Source organism: Equus asinus, chromosome X (genome assembly GCF_041296235.1).
Source record: "Equus asinus isolate D_3611 breed Donkey chromosome X, EquAss-T2T_v2, whole genome shotgun sequence".
NCBI classification, from domain to species: Eukaryota; Metazoa; Chordata; class Mammalia; order Perissodactyla; family Equidae; genus Equus; species Equus asinus.
In genome coordinates, this window is record NC_091820.1 from 56131827 (window position 1) to 56155513 (window position 23687).

Consider the following 23687-nt stretch of genomic DNA (forward strand, 5'->3'; position numbering starts at 1 on the left):
TTACTTCTTTCTCAGAGAGAAGAAAGAAGAAAGGATGGCTAAAGGGGAGAGAAGTTGATGAAGTTCATGTTGGTGGCTACAAGCTCAGATAATTACAAGATGAGGTTTTCTGCTAAAAGGAAGGATAAGGCATGGGGGCTTAAGGACAAAAAAACGTTTTGGAATCACCATTTTGAGGAATGTGGTAGACTGTCAATAAGAGTCAGTTTTATTAAGTGCCTAGCTGAAAAAAAACATGAAATTTTAGCAGATCCAATAAACGTGGTTTCACAAAGTTTCTGAACAATGTTTAATTAGCTCAAGGGAAGGAGTGAAAAAAGCAGAAAATGAAGATTAACAAGGCTATAGTAAAATATGATGGACTGCGTAATTTTTTTTCACCTTTCTATCTGTCCTAGTATATAGGAGAGCATTCCTTAAATATGGAGAGTATGAAATCAATGTCTGCTGAGTTCAAGACAGGAAAGATGAAATAGAGAAATACACTAATTGTAATCAACAAGGTTACCTTGAACATCTTGAAAGTAACCTTTGGCTTCACCACCAATCTGGCCTTAAATGATATAATCACACATGAGTACACACTATTAGGACCTGCTTGGTTTCCTGTTCTCCTCTTCTTCCTTCTCCTCGCTACCAACACCATTTGAACTCCCAATTATAGGCTCAGTCCTATACTAAGCTCTAGGACCAAACTTGACATTAGAAAAGATTAGGAGGCACTGCTTCAAGTCTTGGAAGACTGTATCTAGTCACTTCGTATTCTTCTTCCGGTAATTGCATCCCAGTCTGGCTCCCTATGCCTGAGATCCACTTTTAAAAACCTCATATCCCAGTTCCTTTAGGATTTGAGCTCTACTTTGCTCTTCCTAGTCTGTCTGCACATACTCTCAATGTCCCAAAGATTCAAGTCATGCCTCTGAGTCCAAATCTCTATGGTTGAAGACCTGTTTCCTGTTGACATGCTTATGTGAGGCCAACTACCTGTATGCCTAATTTATGGAATATTTCCAACACTTAGATTTCCCTCATTCATGATTTGCTTATCTGCCCATTAGGATACTCTGATGCCAGCAGCTTGGCTGAGTCAAAGGCAACTGTCTTGTTAATCTCTGTAACTTCAGAGACTAGCATAGTGTCTCATACTGTGCTTTTTTTTTTTCTATCTTGAGTAGCTGATTAGATATCCTTCCTTAGCCTGCAGATGCTTCCATCCCCCCAGCTGTCATGTCTAGCTCCAGGTCCAGGTCCTCACCAATCTGCCAGGCCAATATAAATCATAGAAGTTACAAAGGCTTTGTGATCACATTCTTTACAAGTCTTTAAGTAAGCAGCAGGTAACCATCTTTCTAAAATAGTTAATGGTATCCTGTACAGAAATATAATGAATTAGGTAACAAAATCTGTGTGATAATTTTCTTTTCAGTAAAAGTTTTCAGTTAAAAGTTTACTTTTAAGTAAACAGTAGTCAAGTATCTTTCTGAAACACACGTTAGCTTGTGCAGAAATATGATGACTTAAGTAATATTTCAACTTCTCTTCCAGGACTATGAATTCATAACATACAAACTAAATGGTAAATAGTCTTTTGAAAGAAAATATGAAGTATTTAGTCAGATAAATAGCCTTTCAAAGAAAACAAATCTTCAAAGAAAATAAACCTTCAAAGAAAATGTCTGGAATTACAACCTTTAATCACATATTTTCCCCTAAACTTGTCATTAAAACTTGAAAAGCAACAAAAAGCTTCACATTTTATCTGGGTCCACACACTTGTCCTTCCTGTTTTTTGTCTTTCCATGAGCCAAGACCCATCCTCCACCCCCATTTGTGTATACTATATGATACCCAAAGGAAGAAATGTCTCAATTGCTTTGGGAAATATGAATGGCTCTATTCCTTGTGTGTGTGTGTGTGTGTGTGTGTGTGTGAAACCTGGCCCTGAGCTAACATCGGTGCCAATCTCCCTCTATTTTGTATGTGGGATGCCACCACAGCATGCCTTGATGAGCAGTGTGTAGGTCCATTCCCAGGATATCCAGGGCCACCAAAGCAGAGTGCACAAACTCAACCACTGGGCCACCAGGCCAGCCCCGAATGGTTCTGTTCTTAAATAAGTTTTTAGCTCTTTTACTTTTTAGAATTCTGTCCTGATAAGAAATCAATTGTTAAACATTTTTAAGAGTGGTTGGAAAGGCAAGAGATAATTCAGAAAGTAAAAGAATGACCAGTGCATCCAAGTATTTGCTCTCATTGAATTCTTGACAAAAAAAACGTGTACCTTAAAACTTAATCTGCTTCAAAGGACAATACCTACAGATGGTTAATAGCAAATAACTTTGTTCAGGAGATCCAATGATATATTACCTTTCAGAATAGGGTACAAAACATAAACAATAAGTAATGGAATTAATGATCTTCCAAATTCTCTCTCCTTTTGGGAAGTTCTACTCATTAAAGTTTACAGTGCGCAGATCAGGAAAATATCAATTTGACTTCATCCCATATGAAGGAACTCTCAGACATCCTCACCTAACAGCCAGGAAGTCACACCACTGCATCTATCTCTTACATTTTCTGCCTCCGAAAAATAGGTAAATAAAAGAACCTTGTCAAGTTGTTTCAAATGCAGGTAACAGGCAGCCATGTTCCTTTGCAGCTTGGCCAAGTCCAAATCCATTTGATCAGATGCATACAATCTCAGAGAATAACAGTACCACTGTAAGGCATCAGGGTAATTTTGTACCTAAAGATTAAAAATAAATAACAAAATCACAGAGATATCTCTACATTTGATGCTAATTTTTCCAAGTCACCTCTAGAAACAAACAAAAAAATGGTATTTTTTTTTTAGGCAACCAAAACACAATACCCTCTTTAGTTGAATTCTAAGTGCATTTTATTATCACTCTTGATTAGTGTAAGTTAGAGATAAAGTGGCACTCAATATTCTCTTTTCCCCCCACATTAGCTATTTCATAGAAACCATCAACAAAATGAAAACACAACCTACTGGATGGGGGGGAAATATTTGCAAATCACATATCTGATAAGGGGTTAACATCTAAAGAACTCATATAATTCCATAGTAAAAGAAAAGCAATCCATGTTAAAAATGGCAGAGGAAATGAATAGATATTTTTCCAAAGAAGACATACAAATGGCCAATAAGTACTTGAAAAGGTGCTCAACATCACTAATCATCAGGGAAATGTAAATCAACACCACAATGAGATATCACTTCATACCTGTTAGAATGGCTATCATCAAAAAGAAATGATAAATGCTAGCAAGGATGAGGAGAAAAAGGGAAATTTTGTACACTGTTAGTAGGAATGTGAACTGGTATAGCCACAATGCAAAACAGTATGGAGGTTTCTCAAGATATTAAAAATAGAACTACCATATGATCCAGCAATCCCACTTCTGGATATATGTCCAAAGGAAATGAAATCATTATCTCAAAGAGATATCTGCAATCCCATGTTCATTCCAGTTTTATTCACAATAGCCAAGGTATGGAAACAACATAAGTGTCCTTTTACTGATGAATGGATAAAGAAAATATGGTATATGAATACAATGGAATATTATTCAGCCATAAAGAAGAGGGAAATCCTGCCATTTGTGACAACATGGATGAGCCTGGAGGACATTATGCTAAGTGAAATAAACCAGACAGAGAAAGACAAATACCACAAGGTATCACTTATATGTGGAATCTGAAAAAGAAAAGCACAGTCAAACTCAGAAATGGAGAGCAAAATGGTGGTTGCCAGGGGCTGGGGGTGAGGAAAACGAGATGTTAGTAAAAGGGTACAATGTTCAGTTATAAGATGAAAAAGGTCTGAGGATCTAATGTACAGTATGGTGACTATAGTTGATAATACTGGATTGTGTAATTGAATTTTGCTAAGAGAGTAGAACTTGAGTGTTCTTACCAGAAAAAAAAAGGTAAATATGTGAGGTGATGGACGTGTTAATTAAATCAACTGTTAGAACCCTTTCACAATGTCTATGTATATCAAATCAAATCATCACATTGTACAGTTTAATTATAATTTGTCAATTATACCTCAATAAAGCTGAAAAAAATTTCACATGTGAGATGAAGAGTCTAAGAGGGTGGTGAAACACCCTAGAAAACTCAAAATACAATTTAAAAGTTATTAACACAATGATACAAATTTTAAAAGAGAACACTCATATTCCACCACGCTAATACAGCTATTTCCATTTTTTTACATTCCATTTTAACTTTATCCTTTTGTATTTTTATATAGTTGTAATCATAGCTTAGATTAGAATTTCATGTTCTATTCTTTCCACTTAACTTTGTTTTGTAAATACTAATCTATGTTGCTATGTAGTCTGCATAGTTGTCAATTTAAGGAATATATAACATTCAATTAAGTTAATATGCCATGATTTTCTTAATGTTGGATATTTAGTTAATTTCCAGGGGTTTTACTATTTATAATTAAATGCTGCTGTGTTTTTGTCAAAAATATTTTTTTACTTTTGAGGCACTTTAAAATTTTCAATGGTAAGAAGCTATTATGAAAAATCTGATAGAAAGAACCTGGATAACTCTTTTTAAGCTAAAAAAATTCAGATTGCTCATGCACACCAAGGTCAGGTAGATGAGTCCCATGTACCCTATCAAGAAGCATCACACTTTGCAATGAACTACAGGAGTTATTAGGACCTAAAAGGCATAAAATGCACTCTTCAACTAGAGACAACTGTGCTGAGTAGGTACAACCCTGCCTTTGACTATTTAAAGTGAAAATTACATTCTTCTCTGGTGTTGGAAGTTAGAGTTTAAAAAATCATTCTGCAAGACTGGAAAAAGAGGGAAAAGAAAAAGACTCAATAGGAGACGGGAATTCTGAAGTCATTTTTCACCTGCTCAGTAAGGAAATAAATACAGGGTCTCTAAAAGCAAACAAGGACACCATTCTATTTTGCAGCACTTAACCTTAAAGTGTAAAGGAAGATGTTTTGATATTACAAATACATTGTGAAATGATCACCACAATCAAGCTAATTAACATACCATCACCACACAGTTAACTTTTTTTTGTGGTGAGAACACTGAAGATTTACTCTCTTAGCAAATTTCAAGTATACAAGACATTATTACAACTACAGATACCATGCAGTATGTTAGGTCTCTATAATTTATTCATTTAATAACAGAAAGTTTATATCCTTTCACCAACATATCCCCAATTCCCCCAACCATCAACCCCCAAAACCCGATAACCATTGTACTTTCTGCTTCTATGAGTTCGACTTTTTTAGATTCCACATATAACTGAGATCATTCAGTACAGTCATGCGTCACATAACAATATTTTGGTCAATGACAGACTGCACATACAATGATGGTCTCATAAGATTAGTACCATATAGCCTAGGTGTGTAGCAGGCTATACCATCCAGGTTTGTGTAAGTACACTCTATGATGTTCCCACAATGATGAAATAGCCTAACAATGCATTTCTCAGAATGCATTCTCATCATCAGGCAACATATGACTGCATTTGTCTCTGTGCCTGGCTTATTTCACTTAGCATAATGTCCTCCAGGTTCAGTCATGTTGTCACAAATGACAGGTTTTCCTATAAATCACTTTGGGTAGTGTGGACATTATAATAATATTAATTCTAATGAACAAGGGGTATCTTTCCATTTATTTGTGTCTTCTTCAACATTCTTTCATCAATGTCTTATGGTTTTCAGTGTACAGATCTTTCATCTCTTTGATTAAATTTATTCCTAAGTATCTTACTGCTTTAAATGCTATTGTAAATGGGATTGTTTTCTTAATTTCTTTTAGTTAGTGTATTAGTGTATAAAAAGGGAACTGATTTTTGTATGTTGATTTTGTATCCTATAACTTTATTGAATTTATTTGTTCTAACAGTTTTTTGGTAGAATCTTTAGGGTTTTCTGTATATATATATATAAGATCATGTCATCTGCAAACTGAGACAATTTTACTTCTTCCTTTCTAATTTGGATGCTTTTTGTTTCTTTTCCTTGCCTAATTGTTCTGGTTAGGACTTTTAGTACTATGTTGAATAGAAGTGGTGAGAATGAGCATCCTTGTCTTGTTCCTGATCTTTGAGGAAAAGCTTCCAGCTTTTGAGTATGATGTTACCTGTGGGCTTGTCATATATGGCCTTTATTACGTTGAGGTACATTCTTTCTACACCTAATTTATTGAGAGTTTTCATCATGAAAGGGTATTGAATTTTGTTAAGTTTTTCTTTCTGCATCTATTGAGATGATCATATGATTTTTATCCTTCACTCTGTCAAATATGGTGAACCATATTTATTTATTTGCATATATTGAACCATCCTTGCATTCCAGGTATAAATTAGACTTGAACATTATGTATGATCCTTTTAATGTGCTGTTGAATTCAATTTGCTAGTATTTTGTTGAGGGTTTTTGAGCTACGTTCATCAGGGTTATTGGCCTGTAATTATCTTTTCTTGTAGTGTCCTTGTCTGGCTTTGGTATCAGGGCAACGCTGGCCTTGTAAAATGAGTTTGGAAGTGTCTAAGATGAGTTTGAGTTTGATAAGGATTGGCATTAATTTTTCTTCAAATGGTAGAATTCACCAGTGAAACCATCTGGTCCTGGGCTTTATTTTGTTGGGAGATTTTTGATTAATGATTCAATCTCCTTAGTCATTACTGGTCTGTTCAGATTTTCTTTTCTTCATGATTCAGTCTTGGTGGGTTGTATGTTTCTAGGAATTTATCCATTTCTTCTAGGTTGTTTAATTTGTTGGCATATCAGTTCATGGTAGTCTCTTAGGATCTTTTGTATTTCTATGGTATCAGTTGTAACGTCTCCTCTTTCATTTCTAATTTCATTTATTTGGGCCCACTCTCTTTTCTTCTTGTTAGTTGAGTTAAAGATTTTTCAATTTTGTTTACCTTTTCAAAAAACCAACTCTTATTTTTGTTGAAATTTTCTATTGTTTTGTTTTTCTGGTCTCTATTTCATTTATTTCTGCTCTGATTTTGTTATTTCCTTCCTTCTGTTATCTTTGGGTTTAGTTCTTTTTATAGTTCCTTGAGGTATAAAGTTAGGTTGTTTGTTTGAGATCTGTCTTTTTTGTTAATGTAGGTGTTTATTGTTATAAACTTCCCTTTTAGAACTACTTTTGCTGCATAAGTTTTGATATGTTGTGTTTCCATATTTGTTTGTCTCAAGATTTTTTGAATTTCCTTTTGATTTCTTCTTCTATTGCTATGCCTTCAAATTCACTAATCTTTTCTTCTGCGATGTCTAATTCGATATTAATACTATCCAATATATTTTTCATCCTAGATATAGTTTTTATCTCGAGAAGTTTGATTGGGGTCTTTTGTATCTTCCATGCCTCTACTTAACTTTTTGAATATATGGAATACAATTATAAGAGCTATTTTAATGTCCTCCATTATTGCTAACTTCTGCATCAGTTTCAATTGATTGCTTATTCTCTTCTTTATAGGTTGTGCTTTCCTGCGTCTTTGTATGCTTGGTAATTTATTACTGGATGCCAGACGTTGCAAACTTTACCTTGTTGGGTGCTGGATAATTTTTTATTCTGATAAATATTCCTGACCTCTACTCTGGGAAGCAATTAAATTCCTTGGGATCAAGCTGATCCTTTCAGGTCATGCTTTTATGATTTTTTAGGCAGGTTTGGAGCAGTGATCAGTGTAGGATGAATTATTCCCCACTACTAAGACAAGACCCTTCTGAGTTCTCTACCCAATGCCCCATGAATTAGAGGTTTTCCAGTGTGGTTGGTATGAATAGGCTTTATTCCCAGACCTGTGTGAGTGCCAGGCACTGCTCCCTCTAATATTTTTAGATGGTTATTTTCCTGGCTTCAGCTATTTTCATCCCATATTGTCCTGAACAGTGGTCTGCTAAACACTGGAGGAGGACTCTCTGATTGCTGGAAGTTATTTTCCTGTACTGTGCTCTCCTCTCTGGTACTCTGTCCTATGAATCCTAGCTGCCTTGGTCTCCCCAGACTCTCAGCCTCATCTCTTGAAATTAGGAAACTTGCTAGGATCCACTTCAGTTCCTGTTCCTATACTATAGCCTAGAATATCAAGGCAATAAGCTGCACACTTTCAGTGCTCACATTATTTCCTATCTCCCAGAGATCACTCTCTGTGGCCTGATGTGCAATGTCTCAAAAACCATTTTTCATGTATTTTGCCTTGTTTTTTGCAGGGGTGGGAATGGGGAATTGTTCAGGCAAGAACATAAACCTAGTCTCTGTTACATCTTGGTTAGAAGTGGAAATCCATCACAACTTTTCAAAAGTACATCTCATTGTTTTTACACATGGATACACAAATGCATACAAAGATTAGAAGGAAATATACCAAAATTTTAAGAGTGATTAGATTATGAGTGGCTATTCTTTAAAAAAAAATCGGTAGTTTCAAATTCTTCTACAGTAGCCTGGATTGTTTTGTAAAGGGAAAAATACTACTTCTTTTTTCATTTTTATTGCACCACAATTTTTTTACAGGCTTTTTTAAAGAGTAGTTTTAAGTACACAGAAAAATTGAGAGGAATGTATAGAGATTTGACATAGACCCCTGCCCTCACATATGCATAGCCTCCCCCATTATCAACATCCTCCACCAGAATGGTATATTTGTTACAACTGATGAACTTACATTGACACATCATACTCACTCAAAATCCAAAGTTTACTTTAGGGTTCACTCTTGGTGTGTACATTCTATGAGCTTAGACAAATGCATAATTACATGTATCCATAATTACAGTATCATTCAAAGTATTTTCACTGCCCTAAAAATCCTCTGTGCTCCACACCATAATTTTTTAAAGGGAATAAAATCCCTCTGACTTTTTGTTCCTCTTGTTAACATAAATTACTTTATCATCTTAATAATATCAGTGATGTCATTTCCCTACACTGTAAGCTCCCAATAGGGATAAATCACATCTTAGTATTTTCAAATAAATTCTTGTCCAATGCCCATTAACACTCTACATTATGAATATTTAATAAATAGATGGTACCTAAACAGAGAGAGATTATTAAAGTAGTCAATGCTCTACGATTTTTATAGTAAAAATACTGTTTTATTTGTTGGGGTGGAGAAAATATAAAGAATGAAAATACTTTATTCCCAAACCTCAAAACTTCTGGCAGCTTTTTTCCACAGAATGTCGTGTAAACAGCCTACTAATTCTGTTGTCAGTTGTCTTCCTGTATGGTGACCTGAAGAAAAAAATCCCAAGCTCTGAAAACAAGAATCAAGATCTATTACATCAAATAAAGAGTGCTAACTATATTCAGAACTTATAATCTTTCAGTAATGGGTACACATAGAATCACATTCAGACAGGTTTTCATCATCAATTTTAGGTTTACTAGAAAAATTGATTATATAATACAACCAGAGTTTGCTACAATCACAGTAATTCACCCATCAGTCTGCGAGAGTTTTCAGCCTAGTCTCTTGTTAACGTATTTTCCATGTTCCAAATTTGATCATCATCTGGTGCCTTAATGTTATTGTGAATGAACAGACAGTAAGGCTAGAAATCATTAATAAGAAGTGTTTATACTATTATGTACTAACTAGATCAGATCAAGTTCACAAGAAAGGCCAATTATACCTTAAAGCCTCATTAAAATACTTTAAGACCACATTTACACATAAACTTTATTACTTTAAAGTGTAACTCGTGTCTGATTGTTTCTAGTCTAGACATTTACAGGGTTCAAATATATTAGCACACATTAAGGTAAAGTTTAAATTATAACAGAATTCTATCTCTTCCACTCCCTTGGCATTATCAATTTCCACAAAAGGCTTGATTAGAACACTGAGAGTCTCTGATCCCCCAGCCCAGTCAGTAGATGCAGTTTGTTCCATGACTTAGTTAAAAATATTCACATGAGTGTAAAAAGCTACTTAATGTATCTATTTAAAATATTATAAACCTTTGAGAGTATAAGTGTATAACTAGATATCACAATAAAACTTTGGCTAACTGTAATCTTAGGAAAATTAGTTATTCTGGATAATGAAGTTTTCTAACTAGCTGACAGTTTACTTTCATTAAACACAAAATATTTTTTGAATTAAAAAGTCTAAATCATTTCATTTAGCTTATTAATTTTTCTAAAAATTATCTTTTATGAATTATGTGTTTCTAAACATACTATCTAGTTTTCTGAAGCACAATTTGACCTTTATTTGACCATTCAAAGTCAATAACACTAAAACTATCATATTTTATTTCACTATTAATATATCGTACTGATGTCTTTGGGAATTATTTTAGAGTACAGATTGTTATATTTTTAAAAATACTTGAAACTGTTTTATAAGATTTGTATAGTTTTTTCTTCCCCGTGGTAAGGTTATCTGTATATTTCCCTGCAGACTTTTTCTCTCTGTGTAATATGCTACCATTAAAATGCTAAGGGTTAGAAAACCAGATAACCAAGCTTACCAAAATTGGGTCTAAAAATAACTGGATTCTTAGTGAGAGTCTGAAGGAAGGGTGTCATCAGTAAAACATAGCTCATAGAATCTAGAATTTAAAAGGCTCTTAAAGATTATCTAGTCAAAAGATTTCCTTTTTAAAAATAGCAGTGACTTTGTTTCTATAAAAACATACTACACTCAAAAAGAAACGTACTACATACTTATAAAAATTCAAGCAATCTGGTAAAATATAAAGAAAGCAACAAATCACCTAAAATGCCATCACTCGGAATAAATCCCACTGTTAACATTTAGCAACTATTATTCCAGTTATATCTCTATATACATGTTGGAAGGATGAATTGGGGCAAGAATTCTCTAGGAATAGAATCATACTACTTGTGTTCTTCAGGATACAGGGTTCTACAGAAGGCTCGGGGGTTAGGGGATGCTGAGATTCGGCTCTACATCTCTGCTTCAACCAGAGCAACTCTAGTCTATTTTACTTGGGGGCAGCGTTCATATAAGATTGCATAACAAAAGAATGCTGCTGCTAAAAAGAAGTTAAAAACTAGAAATGTAGTTCACTACTTTCATTTTATAGTTAGAAAAAAACAAGATCCAGCAATATTATTGACTTGCCTGAAGGTACACAGCTAATTTAAAATCAAACTGGAAACGTGAAATTAGGATTCTAACTTCACAATTTTCCACTACACATGAGTTTGAAGCTCAGAGGTTTGCCTGTTTTTGTCGATGTTCTGTTACTTTTGCTTAGTGTCTCATTCTAGCTCAGTCAACGTGGAATCTGGATAGGTGAGGTATTATAGTTAAAGGAAGGAAGAATAAGGAAAAGGAAGTGAGAATAAGGAAAAATCTGTTAACCTGAAAATTTTGCTACTGTTCTGACATCTGTCTTAGAATTACATGCATATTAACACGTTTCTAAAACACCTGCAGAAATTCTACTGACCTACAATGATTTCTTCAATCTTCTCCTTGGCAAGTAATTCTTCTTTCCTTTCTAAAAGCATGTCAATGTGGAGCAGTAGAGCTTTTCCAATATTTTCTGATGACTTAAAATGTTCACAGATAATCTTCAGGAAATAAAATCCAACAGATTCCCTGTTGAATGAGACATAATTTTAAGTGGTGTGAATAATTGGTTTTTTGATCAATGGGATTGAAGTTTATTTGAGTATGAGCAAAACAGGCAAGATAAAGCTATATCTGAGCTTAGGTCATATCATTAAATGTATAAATAAGCCTACTTGTCAACAATAAATCACTTAATTCAATTTCTGTTTAATTTATTAAGCCACAAATGTTTTCTTTTCATGAATACCTTTAGTTAGATAATCATCTCTCTCCTAATATCCAGTTTATGCTTTTTCTCCAGAACTGATGCCAATTTATAAAAATTGGAACATGAGATCCAGTAAAAGTACATGAACTAACATTAGAAATTTACCAGTCTCTTGTGATGAGAACTTTCAAGATCTACTCTCTTAGCAACTTTCAAATATACCATACAGCAGTGTCAGTGATAATCATCATATTGTACATTACACACCCAATATTGATTTATCTTATAACTGGAAGTTTATATCTTTTGACCACCTTCTCATGTCATCAGGCTATACATCTTAAACTTACACAATGCTGAATGTCAATTATATCTCAATAAAACTGAAAGAAAAAAGAAATTTACCAGTTCCCTCCGCCAAGAGCTCCTTTAAAAAGTTATTTATGTTTGATTACACAAATAATACACCAGTATATTCTGATTATTTAAAAATACAAACAGTTCATGGATTGGAAGACTTAATATTGTTAAGATGTCAATACTCCCAAAATGATCTACAGATTTAATACAATCCCTATGAAAATCTCAATGACATTTTTTGTAGAAATGGAAAATTATCCTAAAATTCCTGTGGAATCTCAAGGGACCCTGAAGAGCCAAGACAATCCTGAAACAGAAGAACAAAGCTGGAGGAACAAAACTCACACTGCCTGATTTCAAAATTTGCTACAAAGGTAGAACAATCAAAACAATGTGGTACTGGCATAAAGACATATACTCCAATGGAATAGAATAGAGAATCCAGAAATAAATTCTCATAATATATAGTCAAATGGTTTTCAGCAGGGATGCCAAGACCAATCAATGAAGGAAAGAGAAATCTTTTCAACAAATGGTGCTGGGACTACCAGATATCCATATGCAAAATAATGAAATTGGACCTTTACCTTACACCATATACAAAATTGAACTCAAAATGGATCAAAGACCTAAATGAAAGAGCTAAAGTATAAAACTCTTAGAAGAAAACATAGGGGAAAATCTTCATGACATTGGATTTGTCAATGATTTCTTGGATATGACACCATATGCACATGTAACAAAAGTAAAAATGGATAAATTAGACTATATCAAAATTAAAAATTTCTGTGTATCAAAGGGTACAATCAACAGACTGAAAAGGTAAATTATGGAATGGGAGAAAATATATGCAAATAATATATCTGATATGGAGTTAATATTGAGAATATATAAAGAACTCCTAAATTCAACAACAAAAAACTAAACAACTTGATTTAAAAATTGGCAAAGGACTTGAATAGACATTTCTCCAAAGAAGATATACAAACGGGAACAATCACATGGAAAGATACTCAACATCACTAATCATTAGAGAAATGCAAATCAAAACCACAAGAGACACCACCTCACACCCATTATGATGGCTACTATCAAAAAAACAAAAAATAACAAGTGTTGGTGAGGATATGGAAAAATTGGAAACCTTGTGCACTGTAGGTAGGAAGGTAAAATGGTGCAGCCACAATGGAAAACAGCATGGTGATTCCTTTAAAAAATTATAAACAGAATTTCCATATGATCCGGTAATTCTACTTATAAGCCCAAAATAACTTAAAGTAGGATCCCAAAGAAATATCTGTACACCCATGTTCATAGCAGCATTATTCACAATAGCCAAAAGGTGGAAGTACCCAAGTCTCCAATGACGGATGAAGGGATAAATGAAATGTAGTATATACATACCATGAAATACTATTCAGTCTTTAAAAGGGAGGAAATTTTGACACATGGTACAACATAAACGAACCTTGAGGACAATATGCTAAGTGAAATACATTAGTCAGAAAAAGATAAATATTGTATGATTCTACTAATATGAAGTACCTAGAGTAGGCAAATTAATAGAGACAGAAAGTAGAACGGTGTATGCCAGGGGCTGGCGGAGGGTGGGGAATAGGAGGCTGTTGCTTAATGGGTACAGAGTTTCAGTTTTGCAAGATGAAAAGAGTTCTGGTGATTAGTTGCAAAGCAATGTGAATGTACTTAATACGAGTGAACTGTACACTTAAAAATGGTTAAAATGGTAAATTTTGTTATGTGTATTTTTACCACAATTAAAAACTTAAAAAATGTTTTTTAATAAAATAATGCAAATAGCAAAGCTAAAGCTAACATTTCCCTGGACCCTTACCCTGTCCCAGTCCCTTTCTCAGAGGTAACCACTCCTAAGTTTGCTAAGTATCCTTTTCAGTCCTTCCTTGGTGCATTTACATGCATATCTGTACCTATAGCAACATATTTTTAAAATACGTAAATTATATATTATGTATACTTTGCTTCTTTCTCTGAACAACATGTCTTAAGGGGTCATTATATATAGATTTACCTTACTCTTTTTAACTGCCACACAGTATTTTATAGTATAGAGATATGTTACTTTTCTTATCTATTCTTCTATTGATGATATTCAGAATGCTTTCAATGTTTCACTCTTACAAGCAATATTCCAGTAAATATCCTTGTAAACATGGAAAAATAAAATCTTAAGGAAAAAAAAAACTAATAAAACCATTCTGCCTATGAAAAGCCTAAATTTTCTTCTAACACTACACATGTGGAATATTTAGTGGCATGATATAAGACACTGTTCTTAGAAAAAAGAAAACATTTTCTCTGCTTTCATGGAATCTTCTCATACCAGCATAAGGAGGGGTAGTAATAAAGGGTTACAAATATTAATCGAGTATATGTTCTGTGCTGGGTACCGTGCTAAGACCCTTAGACACATTATCTTATTTAATTTTTTTTTACAACTTTCTTTTTTTAAAGATTTTATTTTTTTCCTTTTTCTCCCCAAAGCCCCCCGGTACACAGTTATATATTCTTCGTTGTGGGTCCCTCCAGTTGTGCCATGTGGGACGCTGCCTCAGTGTGGCCCGACAAGCAGTGCCATGTCCACGCCCAGGATCTGAACCAACGAAACACTGGGCCGCCTGCAGCAGAGCACCCGAACTCAACCACTCCACCACGGGGCCAGCCCTATCTTATTTAATTTTTATAACAACACCACAAAATGTGTTGCATCACACTCATTTTGCAGTTGAGGCTGAGAAAGGCCATAAAACAGATTCAAGCTTATAGAACAAAAGGGACATTCAGGGTTTGAACCCAAGTCTGTTTTACCGAAGAGTTTCCCATTATATTCCACTGACGTCCTGTGAAAATAATATTCAGGGTCACAACAACAACAATGGTGATGAATATGATTCAAAGGAAAATGATTTAACTCCCCATTAAGTGTCTTCATTAATTCAAGTTAACTACAAACCATTTTTAGTTGATTCCTCTTCCTCCTATGAGAGATGTCTACAAACAATAAAGAAATGGACAAAATAAATGCTGACAATTAGGATCTAATCAAGTTATATGAACTGTTGCCAGGAATATGCCACCATCTTTCCTCTGACCATACTAATAAGTTTCATATTTGGACATACATTGTTGGTCAAATGCACATTCAAGGTAACATCTTCTCTCCTAATCTAAGTCTTACTCATTTCTCAAATTTAAACTGCAGGGTGACAAGACAGGGTACATATTTTTAAAATTTTTCCCAAAGAATTTTAGGGGCATTGTTGGAAAATTTTATAGTCTATAAAATCTCTTCTATATATATTTTTTTTTACAAAGAATTGTCACAAACACTGGGAAGTTTTAAATTAATGAATTAAGAAATGATTAATTATCACTGTTCATAATATAGTGACTGACCATTAAAATGCATATTAAGGACTTCTACTTACAGAAAAATGGAGGAGATGTTCTCTTCCCTATTCTTCCTTCTAAGTATAACTAAAAACTCTTGACATTATATGTAAAATAAACATAAGATCACTCTGAAAGGTAGAGAGAAAAAGAACCACTAAGAACTTTAGGACCCAATGAATGGCATAATGATGAGTCTTTGGTTTTCTTTTTTGCTTCACATATCCTGGACTGGGTGCTGGAAAAGCTGGCAACCTGGGAACACCAATGGGTACAGACAGAAAAAGCTCCAAGAAAAGCATGCCTTCTCTAGCCAAAGGACACAGCCTAGCAAGGCTTATAACTTATAGACAATAACCACTTGGCTCCAGCAAAACACCACAGAGAAAACAGTGGCCTCATTCCCATTCCTGCTAGAAAAGGCTAAGTAGAGCCTAAACTTCCTTTTTAGCCAGTCTGTAAATAAGGCACTCAGCACCCTCACCAGGGTGTGAGAGAAGGCCAAGTAGGGAGCCAGGACTTTCATCCCTGTGGGGTAGGTAAAGAAGCTCCACATTTTCAAGGTGCTGGTGGAGACCACCTGGGGAGCCTGAATTTCCACTCTCACCTGGTGTTAATGAAGCATCCGTCTCTCTCCCTGCTGATGTGGTGTCAGAGGAGGCCTACTGGAGACTTAGGACTTTCATAATCACCTTGTGGTAATGAAGTGACCCCCTCTCCTGCACAGTGGCACAAAGACCACATGTAGCAGTAATGAAGCACAAAATCAAGTGCTATCAGTGTAGGCTTAGAAGAGAGTCAAAACTCCCATCCTATCCAGCAGTAATGAGCAACCCTCCTCCTCTTCTTCCCTTCTCCATCCCATCTCAATGGAAGCTGAGTGGGAAATGTAGACTTCCATCCCATCTGGCAATAATGAAGTAGTGTCTCCCTCCTCCCTGCCAGATCAGTGTCAGAGGAGGACAACTAAAACAAGATTTGAATAAGACCCAAGTCTTATAACATAATATTCAAAATATTCAGCTGTCAATCAAAAACCACTCATCATACCAAGAACAAGAAGAATCTAATCTAGATTATAAAAGATAGTCAACAGATGCCAACACCAAGATGACAGAGATGTTAGAACTAACAAGGACTTTAAAGCAGCCATCATAAAAATGCTACAAGGACCAAATATAAACAAGCTTGAAACAATGAAAAGTAGAAAGTCTCTGCAAAGAAATAAAAAGAATCAACAAAGAAACAGAAGATACAAAGAAGAACCAAATGGAAATTTTAGAACTGAAAAACATAATGTGCTAGGCTGAGAATAGCTAAAAGATAGCTTCAATTCTAATCCTCAGAACCTGTCGGTGTTACCTTATTTAGAAAAAGGGTCTTTGTAGATGTGATTAAGACAAGGACCTTGAGATGAGATTATCCTGGATTTTCTGGGTGGGCCCTAAATGCCATCAGAATTGTCCTTATAAAAGAGAGGCAGAGGGAGATTAGACACACAGAAGAGGAGAAAATGTGACCACGGAGGCAGAGATTGGAATGAAGTGGCCACAAGTTAAGGAATGCCAGCAGCCACCAGAAACTGGAAGAGGCAAGAAACCAACTCTCCCCTAGAGCCTCTGGAGGGACGGCAACCCTGCCAACACTTTGATTTCAGACTTCTGGCCTCCAGACTGTGAGAGAATAAATTTCTGTTGTTTTAAGCCTCCCAGTTTGTGGTAATTTGTTACAAAAGCCAGGAAACTAAAACATACAATAACTAAAATTTAGAAAATAACTCAATAGATAGGCTCAACAGCAGAATGGAGAAGAGAGAGGAAAGAATTAGTGAACTTCTAAATGAAAATTACACAATCTGAGCAACAGAAAGAAGATAAAGGGGAAAAAAAAAAAACCTGAATGGAGCCTCAGAGACCTGTGAGAATATAAGAAAAAACCGAACATTTGTGTCATCAGAATCCTGGAGGGAAAGGAGAAAGAAGGCAAGGCAGAACAAGTATTCAAAGAAATAATGTCTGAAAATTCACAGATTTGGCAAAAAAGATAAACCTAGAAATTCAAGAAGCTGAGTAAACCCCAAACAGGATAAATCCCATGAGAATTCACCCTAAGACATAGTCAAACTTCCCATAACTAAAGACAGAGAAAAAAATCTTGAACACTCTGAGAGAGAAATGACAACTTACCTATAGGAGTCATTTCACTCCTAGGAATTTACCCAGTTGATTTGAAAACTTAGGTCTACACAAAAATCTACATGCAAATGTTTATAACAACTTTATTCATAATCACTAAAATCTAGAAGCAACCAAGATGTTCTTCAATAAGTGAATGGATAAACAAACTGTGGTACATTATTCAATGGAAAATTATTCACTAATAAAAAGAAATGAGCTACCAAGCAACAAAAAGATATGGAGGAACCCGAAATACATATTGCTAAGTGAAAGAAGTCAGTCTGAAAAGGCCACATACAGTATGATTCCAGTTACATGACATTCTGGAAATGGCAAAACAGTTAAAAAAAGAAGAGAGAGAGACAGAAGGGAGCCCAACAAACAGGCTTTCCTAGGTTCTTCCCTGTCTACCACCTAATTCATGTTATGCTAAGGTAATAGCTCAGTTCCCGAAACAAGTTTTTTTATCTGAATTCTTTTAGGCAGTTAAAGGGAAGGTAACAAGAAAAACTTTCTGAGTCTATTGTTTATTAAAAATAAGCAGCCTAGGGAGTTCTCGTCAAGATGGCGCTGTGAGCAGACGTTGAACTCGCCTCCTCCCACAAACACAACCAGGTTACAACAATTTTAGGAAGAATCACCCTGGACTGAAAACTGAAAACTGGATAAAAAGAACCCCCACGATAAGGGACAGTCCTGACAAAAGCAGAAGAGGCAGTAACTCCAGCCAAAGAGGAAAAAAGGCACCTTCAGGAGCAGCAGAGCTTCTCAGCTGGCCAGGCGGGAGCCAACCTAAGGATATCCAGATAGCATCTCAAGACGCCTCAGAGTCTCGTGCTACTATGCATCAGAAGGCGGATGGACTTTGCCCCGGGAGGAGGTGGAAATAGGTGAAAACTCTCCGACCCCTGACCCCCGACCCCCGGACAGCCTAGTTCCTGCAGGAGGCTCTCTTCCAGCAGACTCCCCAGTAGCATCGCCACATGCCAAGGGTGGAAGTGTGCACTCACCAGTGGAGTGATGGTGGAAAGAGGTGACAATAGCCCTACGCAAGCCCCCCGTGATAACACCTAAGCCCAGGGGGAATCCCCAGGGTCCCGCACCCACCGGCGGGGAAGGCCTCCGCTCACCATTAGGAGGGAGGCTCCGCCCAGAATCCAGAACAACAGGAAGCTCCTGGTGGGCGGATTCCCTGGCACTGCACCAGGCCACCAGCTGCTGCTGGGCCCACGGTCTCCGGCGCACAGGTCGGTGCAGGGGGTGCCCGGACTTCCCATGGACGTGCTTGGGGACTGGGTGGAGCTCCAACACCCAGCTCTGTGGCCTGTGGGGATGCTCCAGGGTCCTGCAAACCCCCAGCAGGGAGGGCCTCTGCTTGCCATTGGCAGGGAGGCCCTGCCCAGCATTCGAAACACCAGGAAGCTCCCCAGAGCAGAATTCCCCACAAGGCAGCAGCTTACAAGCCACCACCAGGCCCACGGACTCTGGCCGTGTCCCAGACGAGGCAAGGAGCTCCCAGAGATCCCGTGAGAGTGGAGTGGGGCAGAGTGTAGCTCCGGTGAAACAGCTACATAGCCCAGGGGGGAACTCCAGGTTCCTACAGCAGCCTCAGCAAAAGCCTCTGCACAGCACTAGTGAAGAGGTCCCGACTGGCATTCGCAAGGTGGGAAGGCCCTGGGGCAAAAGTAGCACTGCTAGGAGAGCTAACAACAGACTGCAGAAGATACCCATAGCTCTGCTGGGACCTATAGTGGACAAGTGTGATCTTGTAGGCTCTGTTAGGGACAAAGTGGCGATTATAGGTGATCCTGCTCCTGGCTGCTGGGAAAGCCCACAACACCACTGCAGACCACAAGGAGGGAGAGGATCTAAGTGGGCTGCAACAGTAGGCATCAGCAGCCTGAGGGCCCCTTGCGATTGCTCCCAAACCAACGAGGGACCCCACAGGACCACTGTGACTACGAGGAGGGGTCCAGGTCCAGTTAGTAACAGCTGACAGGGTTCCTGGTTGGTGCAGTCTAAACAGCTGCCCCACCAAAAAACCAGTCGCAACAAGTGGAAGCAGTAACTAAACTCTATCTCTATGTGGAGGCACAAATCCATGCCATCAAGCAGTATGAGAAAATATATTAAATCTCCAGAACAGAAGGAAAATGATAAGCACCCAGAAAACAATCCCAAAGACAATGAAATCTATAACCTAAATGACGATGATTTCAAAACAGCCATTATTAAAAAACTCAACAAGTTAAAAGAGAACTCAGATAGACAACTCAATGAGTTCAGGAGCTATGTCACAAAAGAGCTTGACACTATAAAGAAGAACCAATTAGAAATACTGGAGATGAAGAACACAATGGAGGAGATTAAGAAAAATCTGGACTCTCTGAACAGTAGGGTCGATAATATGGAGGACAGAATTAGCAATTTGGAGGATAGGAATATAGAAACACTGCAGACAGAGGAGGAGAGAGAACTAAGACTAAAAAGAAATGAAGAAACTCTCCGAGAATTATCCGACTCAATTAGGAGATGCAACATAAGGATTATAGGTATACCAGAGGGAGAAGAGAAGAAGGGGGCAAAAGGCCTGTTCAAAGAAATAATAGCTGAGAACTTTCCAAACTTGGGAAGCGAGATGGAACTTCATGTGACAGAAGCCAATAGATCTCCAAACTTTATTAACACAAGAAGACCAACCCCAAGGCATATAGTAGTGAAACTAGCAAAAGTCAACGACAAAGAGAAAATACTAAGGGCAGCCAGGCAGAAGAAAATAACTTACAAAGGAAACCTCATAAGGCTATCAGCAGATTTCTCAGGAGAGACCTTACAGGCTAGAAGAGATTGGAATGAAATATTCCAAACTCGGAAGGACAAAAACCTGCAGCCAAGAATACTCTACCCAGCGAAAATATCCTTCAAATACAATGGAGAAATAAAAACTTTCCCAGATAAACAAAAGGTAAGGCAGTTCATCGCCACAAAACCTCTTCAAGACATGCTCAAGAAGAACCTCATTCCTGAAAAATCAAAAAAAGGAAAGGGGTTACAAAATCCAGAACAAACGAGATAAGCAGAAGGACAATAACACAAAGTAACAGCTCTCCATCAGAACAAAATGCAAAAGAACCGGAAAACAAGTCATAAAATGGCAACAGTAGGCCTCCACGTTTGAATAATCACTCTGAACGTGAATGGATTGAACTCTCCAATCAAAAGGCACAGGGTGGCAGGATGGATCAAGGAACAAGATCCAACAGTATGCTGCCTCCAGGAAACACACCTCAGCCCCAAAGACAAACACAGACTCAAAGTGAAGGGATGGACGACAATACTCCAAGCTAATAATGAACAAAAGAAAGCAGGTGTTGCCATACTTATATCAGACAAAGTAGACTTCAAAGAAAAACAGATAAAGAAAGACAAAGAGGGGCAGGATATAATGATAAAAGGGACGCTCCACCAAGATGACATAACACTTATAAATATATACGCACCTAACACAGAAGCACCAAAATTCATAAAGAAACTATTAACAAAACTAAAAGGAGACATCAACAGCAATACAATAATAGTAGGCGAACTCAACACCCCATTAACACCAATGGAGAGATCATCCAGACAGAAAATCAACAAGGAAATTATAGAATTAAATGAAAATTTAGATCAGATGGACCTAATAGATATATATAGGACACTTCATGCAAAAACAGCAGGTTACACATTCTTCTCAAGCAAGCATGGAACATTCTCAAGGATAGACCATATCTTGGGAAACAAAGCAAGCATCAGTAAGTTCAAGAGGGTTGAAATAATATCAAGCATCTTTTCTGATCATAATGCTATGAAACTAGAAACCAACTACAAGAATAAAGCTGGGAAAGGGCCAAAAATGTGGAGACTAAATAACATGCTACTGAACAAACAATGGATTATTGAAGAAATTAAAGAAGAAATCAAACATTATCTGGAGACAAATGAAAATGAAAACACACCATACCAAATGATTTGGGACGCAGGAAAGGCAGTCCTAAGAGGGAAATTCATTGCAATACAAGCTCACCTCAAATAAGCAAGAAAAATCTTACATAAACAACCTCAAATGACACCTAACGGAATTAGAAAAAGAAGAACAAACAAAGCCCAAAGTCAGTAGAAGGAGGGAAATAATAAAAATTAGAGCAGAAATAAATGATATGGAATCAAAAAAGAAAGTAGAAAGGATCAATGAAACAAAGAGTTGGTTCTTTGAAAAAATTAACAAAATCGACAAACCCTTAGCCAGACTCACTAAAAAAAAAAGAGAGAAGTCGCAAATAAATAAAATTAGAAACGAGAGAGGAGAAATCACAACAGATACCAAAGAAATACAAAGGATCATAAGAGAATATTATGAAAAACTATATGCCAACAAATTGAACAACCTAGAAGAAATGGATAAATTCCTAGACTCATACAACCTAGCCAAACTGAATCAGGAAGAAATAGAGAATCTGAACAGACCAATTACAAGTAAAGAAATAGAAACAGTAATCAAAAACCTCCCCAAAAATAAGAGTCCAGGACCAGATGGCTTCTCTGGAGAATTCTACCAAACATTCAAAGAAGGTTTAATACCTATCCTTCTCAAACTGTTCCAGAAAACAGAGGAAGATGGAGCACTCCCTAATACATTCTATGAAGCCAACATCACCCTGATCCCCAAACCTGACAAGGACAACACAAAGAAGGAAACCTACAGGCCAATATCACTGATGACATAGATGCAAAAATCCTCAACAAAATTTTGGCAAACCAAATACAGCAATATATCAAAAAGATTATACACCATGATCAAGTGGGATGTATACCAGGGACACAGGGATGGTTCAACATCCGCAAGTCAATCAACGTGATTCACTGCATTAACAAAATGAGAAACAAAAACCACATGATCATCTCAATAGATGCAGAGAAAGCATTCGACAAGATCCAACATCCATTTTTGATAAAAACCCTCAATAAAATAGGTATAGAAGGAAAGTACCTCAACATAATAAAGGCCATATATGACAAACCCACAGCCAACATCATACTCAACGGACAAAAACTGAAACCCATCCCTCTCAGAACAGGAACAAGACAAGGGTGCCCACTTTCACCACTCTTATTCAACATAGTACTGGAGGTTTTGGCCAGAGCTATTTGGCAAGAAAAAGGAATAAAAGGAATCCAAATAGGCAACGAAGAAGTAAAACTCTCGCTGTTTGCAGATGACATGATCTTATATATAGAAACCCCAAAGAATCCATAGAAAAACTATTAGAAACAATCAACAACTACAGCAAAATCAACATACATAAATCAGTAGCATTTCTATATGCTAACAATGAGCTAACAGAGAAAGATCTCAAGAATTCTATCCCATTCACGATTGCAACAAAAAGAATAAAATACCTTGGGATAAATTTAACCAAGGAAGTGAAAGATCTGTACAATGAAAACTACAAGACCTTCTTGAAAGAAATCGACGATGACATAAAGAGATGGAAAGACATTCCATGTTCATGGATTGGAAGAATAAACATAGTTAAAATGTCCATACTACCTAAAGCAATCCACAGATTCAACGCTATCCCAATCAGAATTCCAATGTAATTCTTTACAGAAATTGAACAAAGAATCCAAAAGTTCATATGGGGCAACAAAAGACCCCAAATTGCTAAAGCAATCCTGAAAAAGAAGAACAAAGCTGGAGGCATCACAATCCCTGACTTCAAAACATACTACAAAGCCACGGAAATCAAAACAGCATGGTACTGGTACAACAACAGGTGCACAGATCAATGGAACAGAATTGAAAGCCCAGAAATAAAACCACACATCTATGGACAGCTAATCTTTGACAAAGGAGCTGAGGGCCGTCAATGG

General features: G+C 36.7%; 1 protein-coding gene across 1 annotated transcript in view; it reads right to left on the reverse strand.

Moving 5' to 3' along the window:
* TEX11 (testis expressed 11) overlaps positions 1-23687 on the reverse strand; it is a 371261-nt gene that overhangs the window by 121430 nt on the left and 226144 nt on the right. The window contains exons 14-16 of the mRNA XM_044764084.2: positions 11479-11630; positions 9201-9286; positions 2609-2746 (exon numbers count right to left, since the gene is read on the reverse strand). Of these exons, the coding sequence (XP_044620019.1) occupies positions 2609-2746; positions 9201-9286; positions 11479-11630 (376 nt within the window). The remainder of the gene's footprint in view (positions 1-2608; positions 2747-9200; positions 9287-11478; positions 11631-23687) is intronic.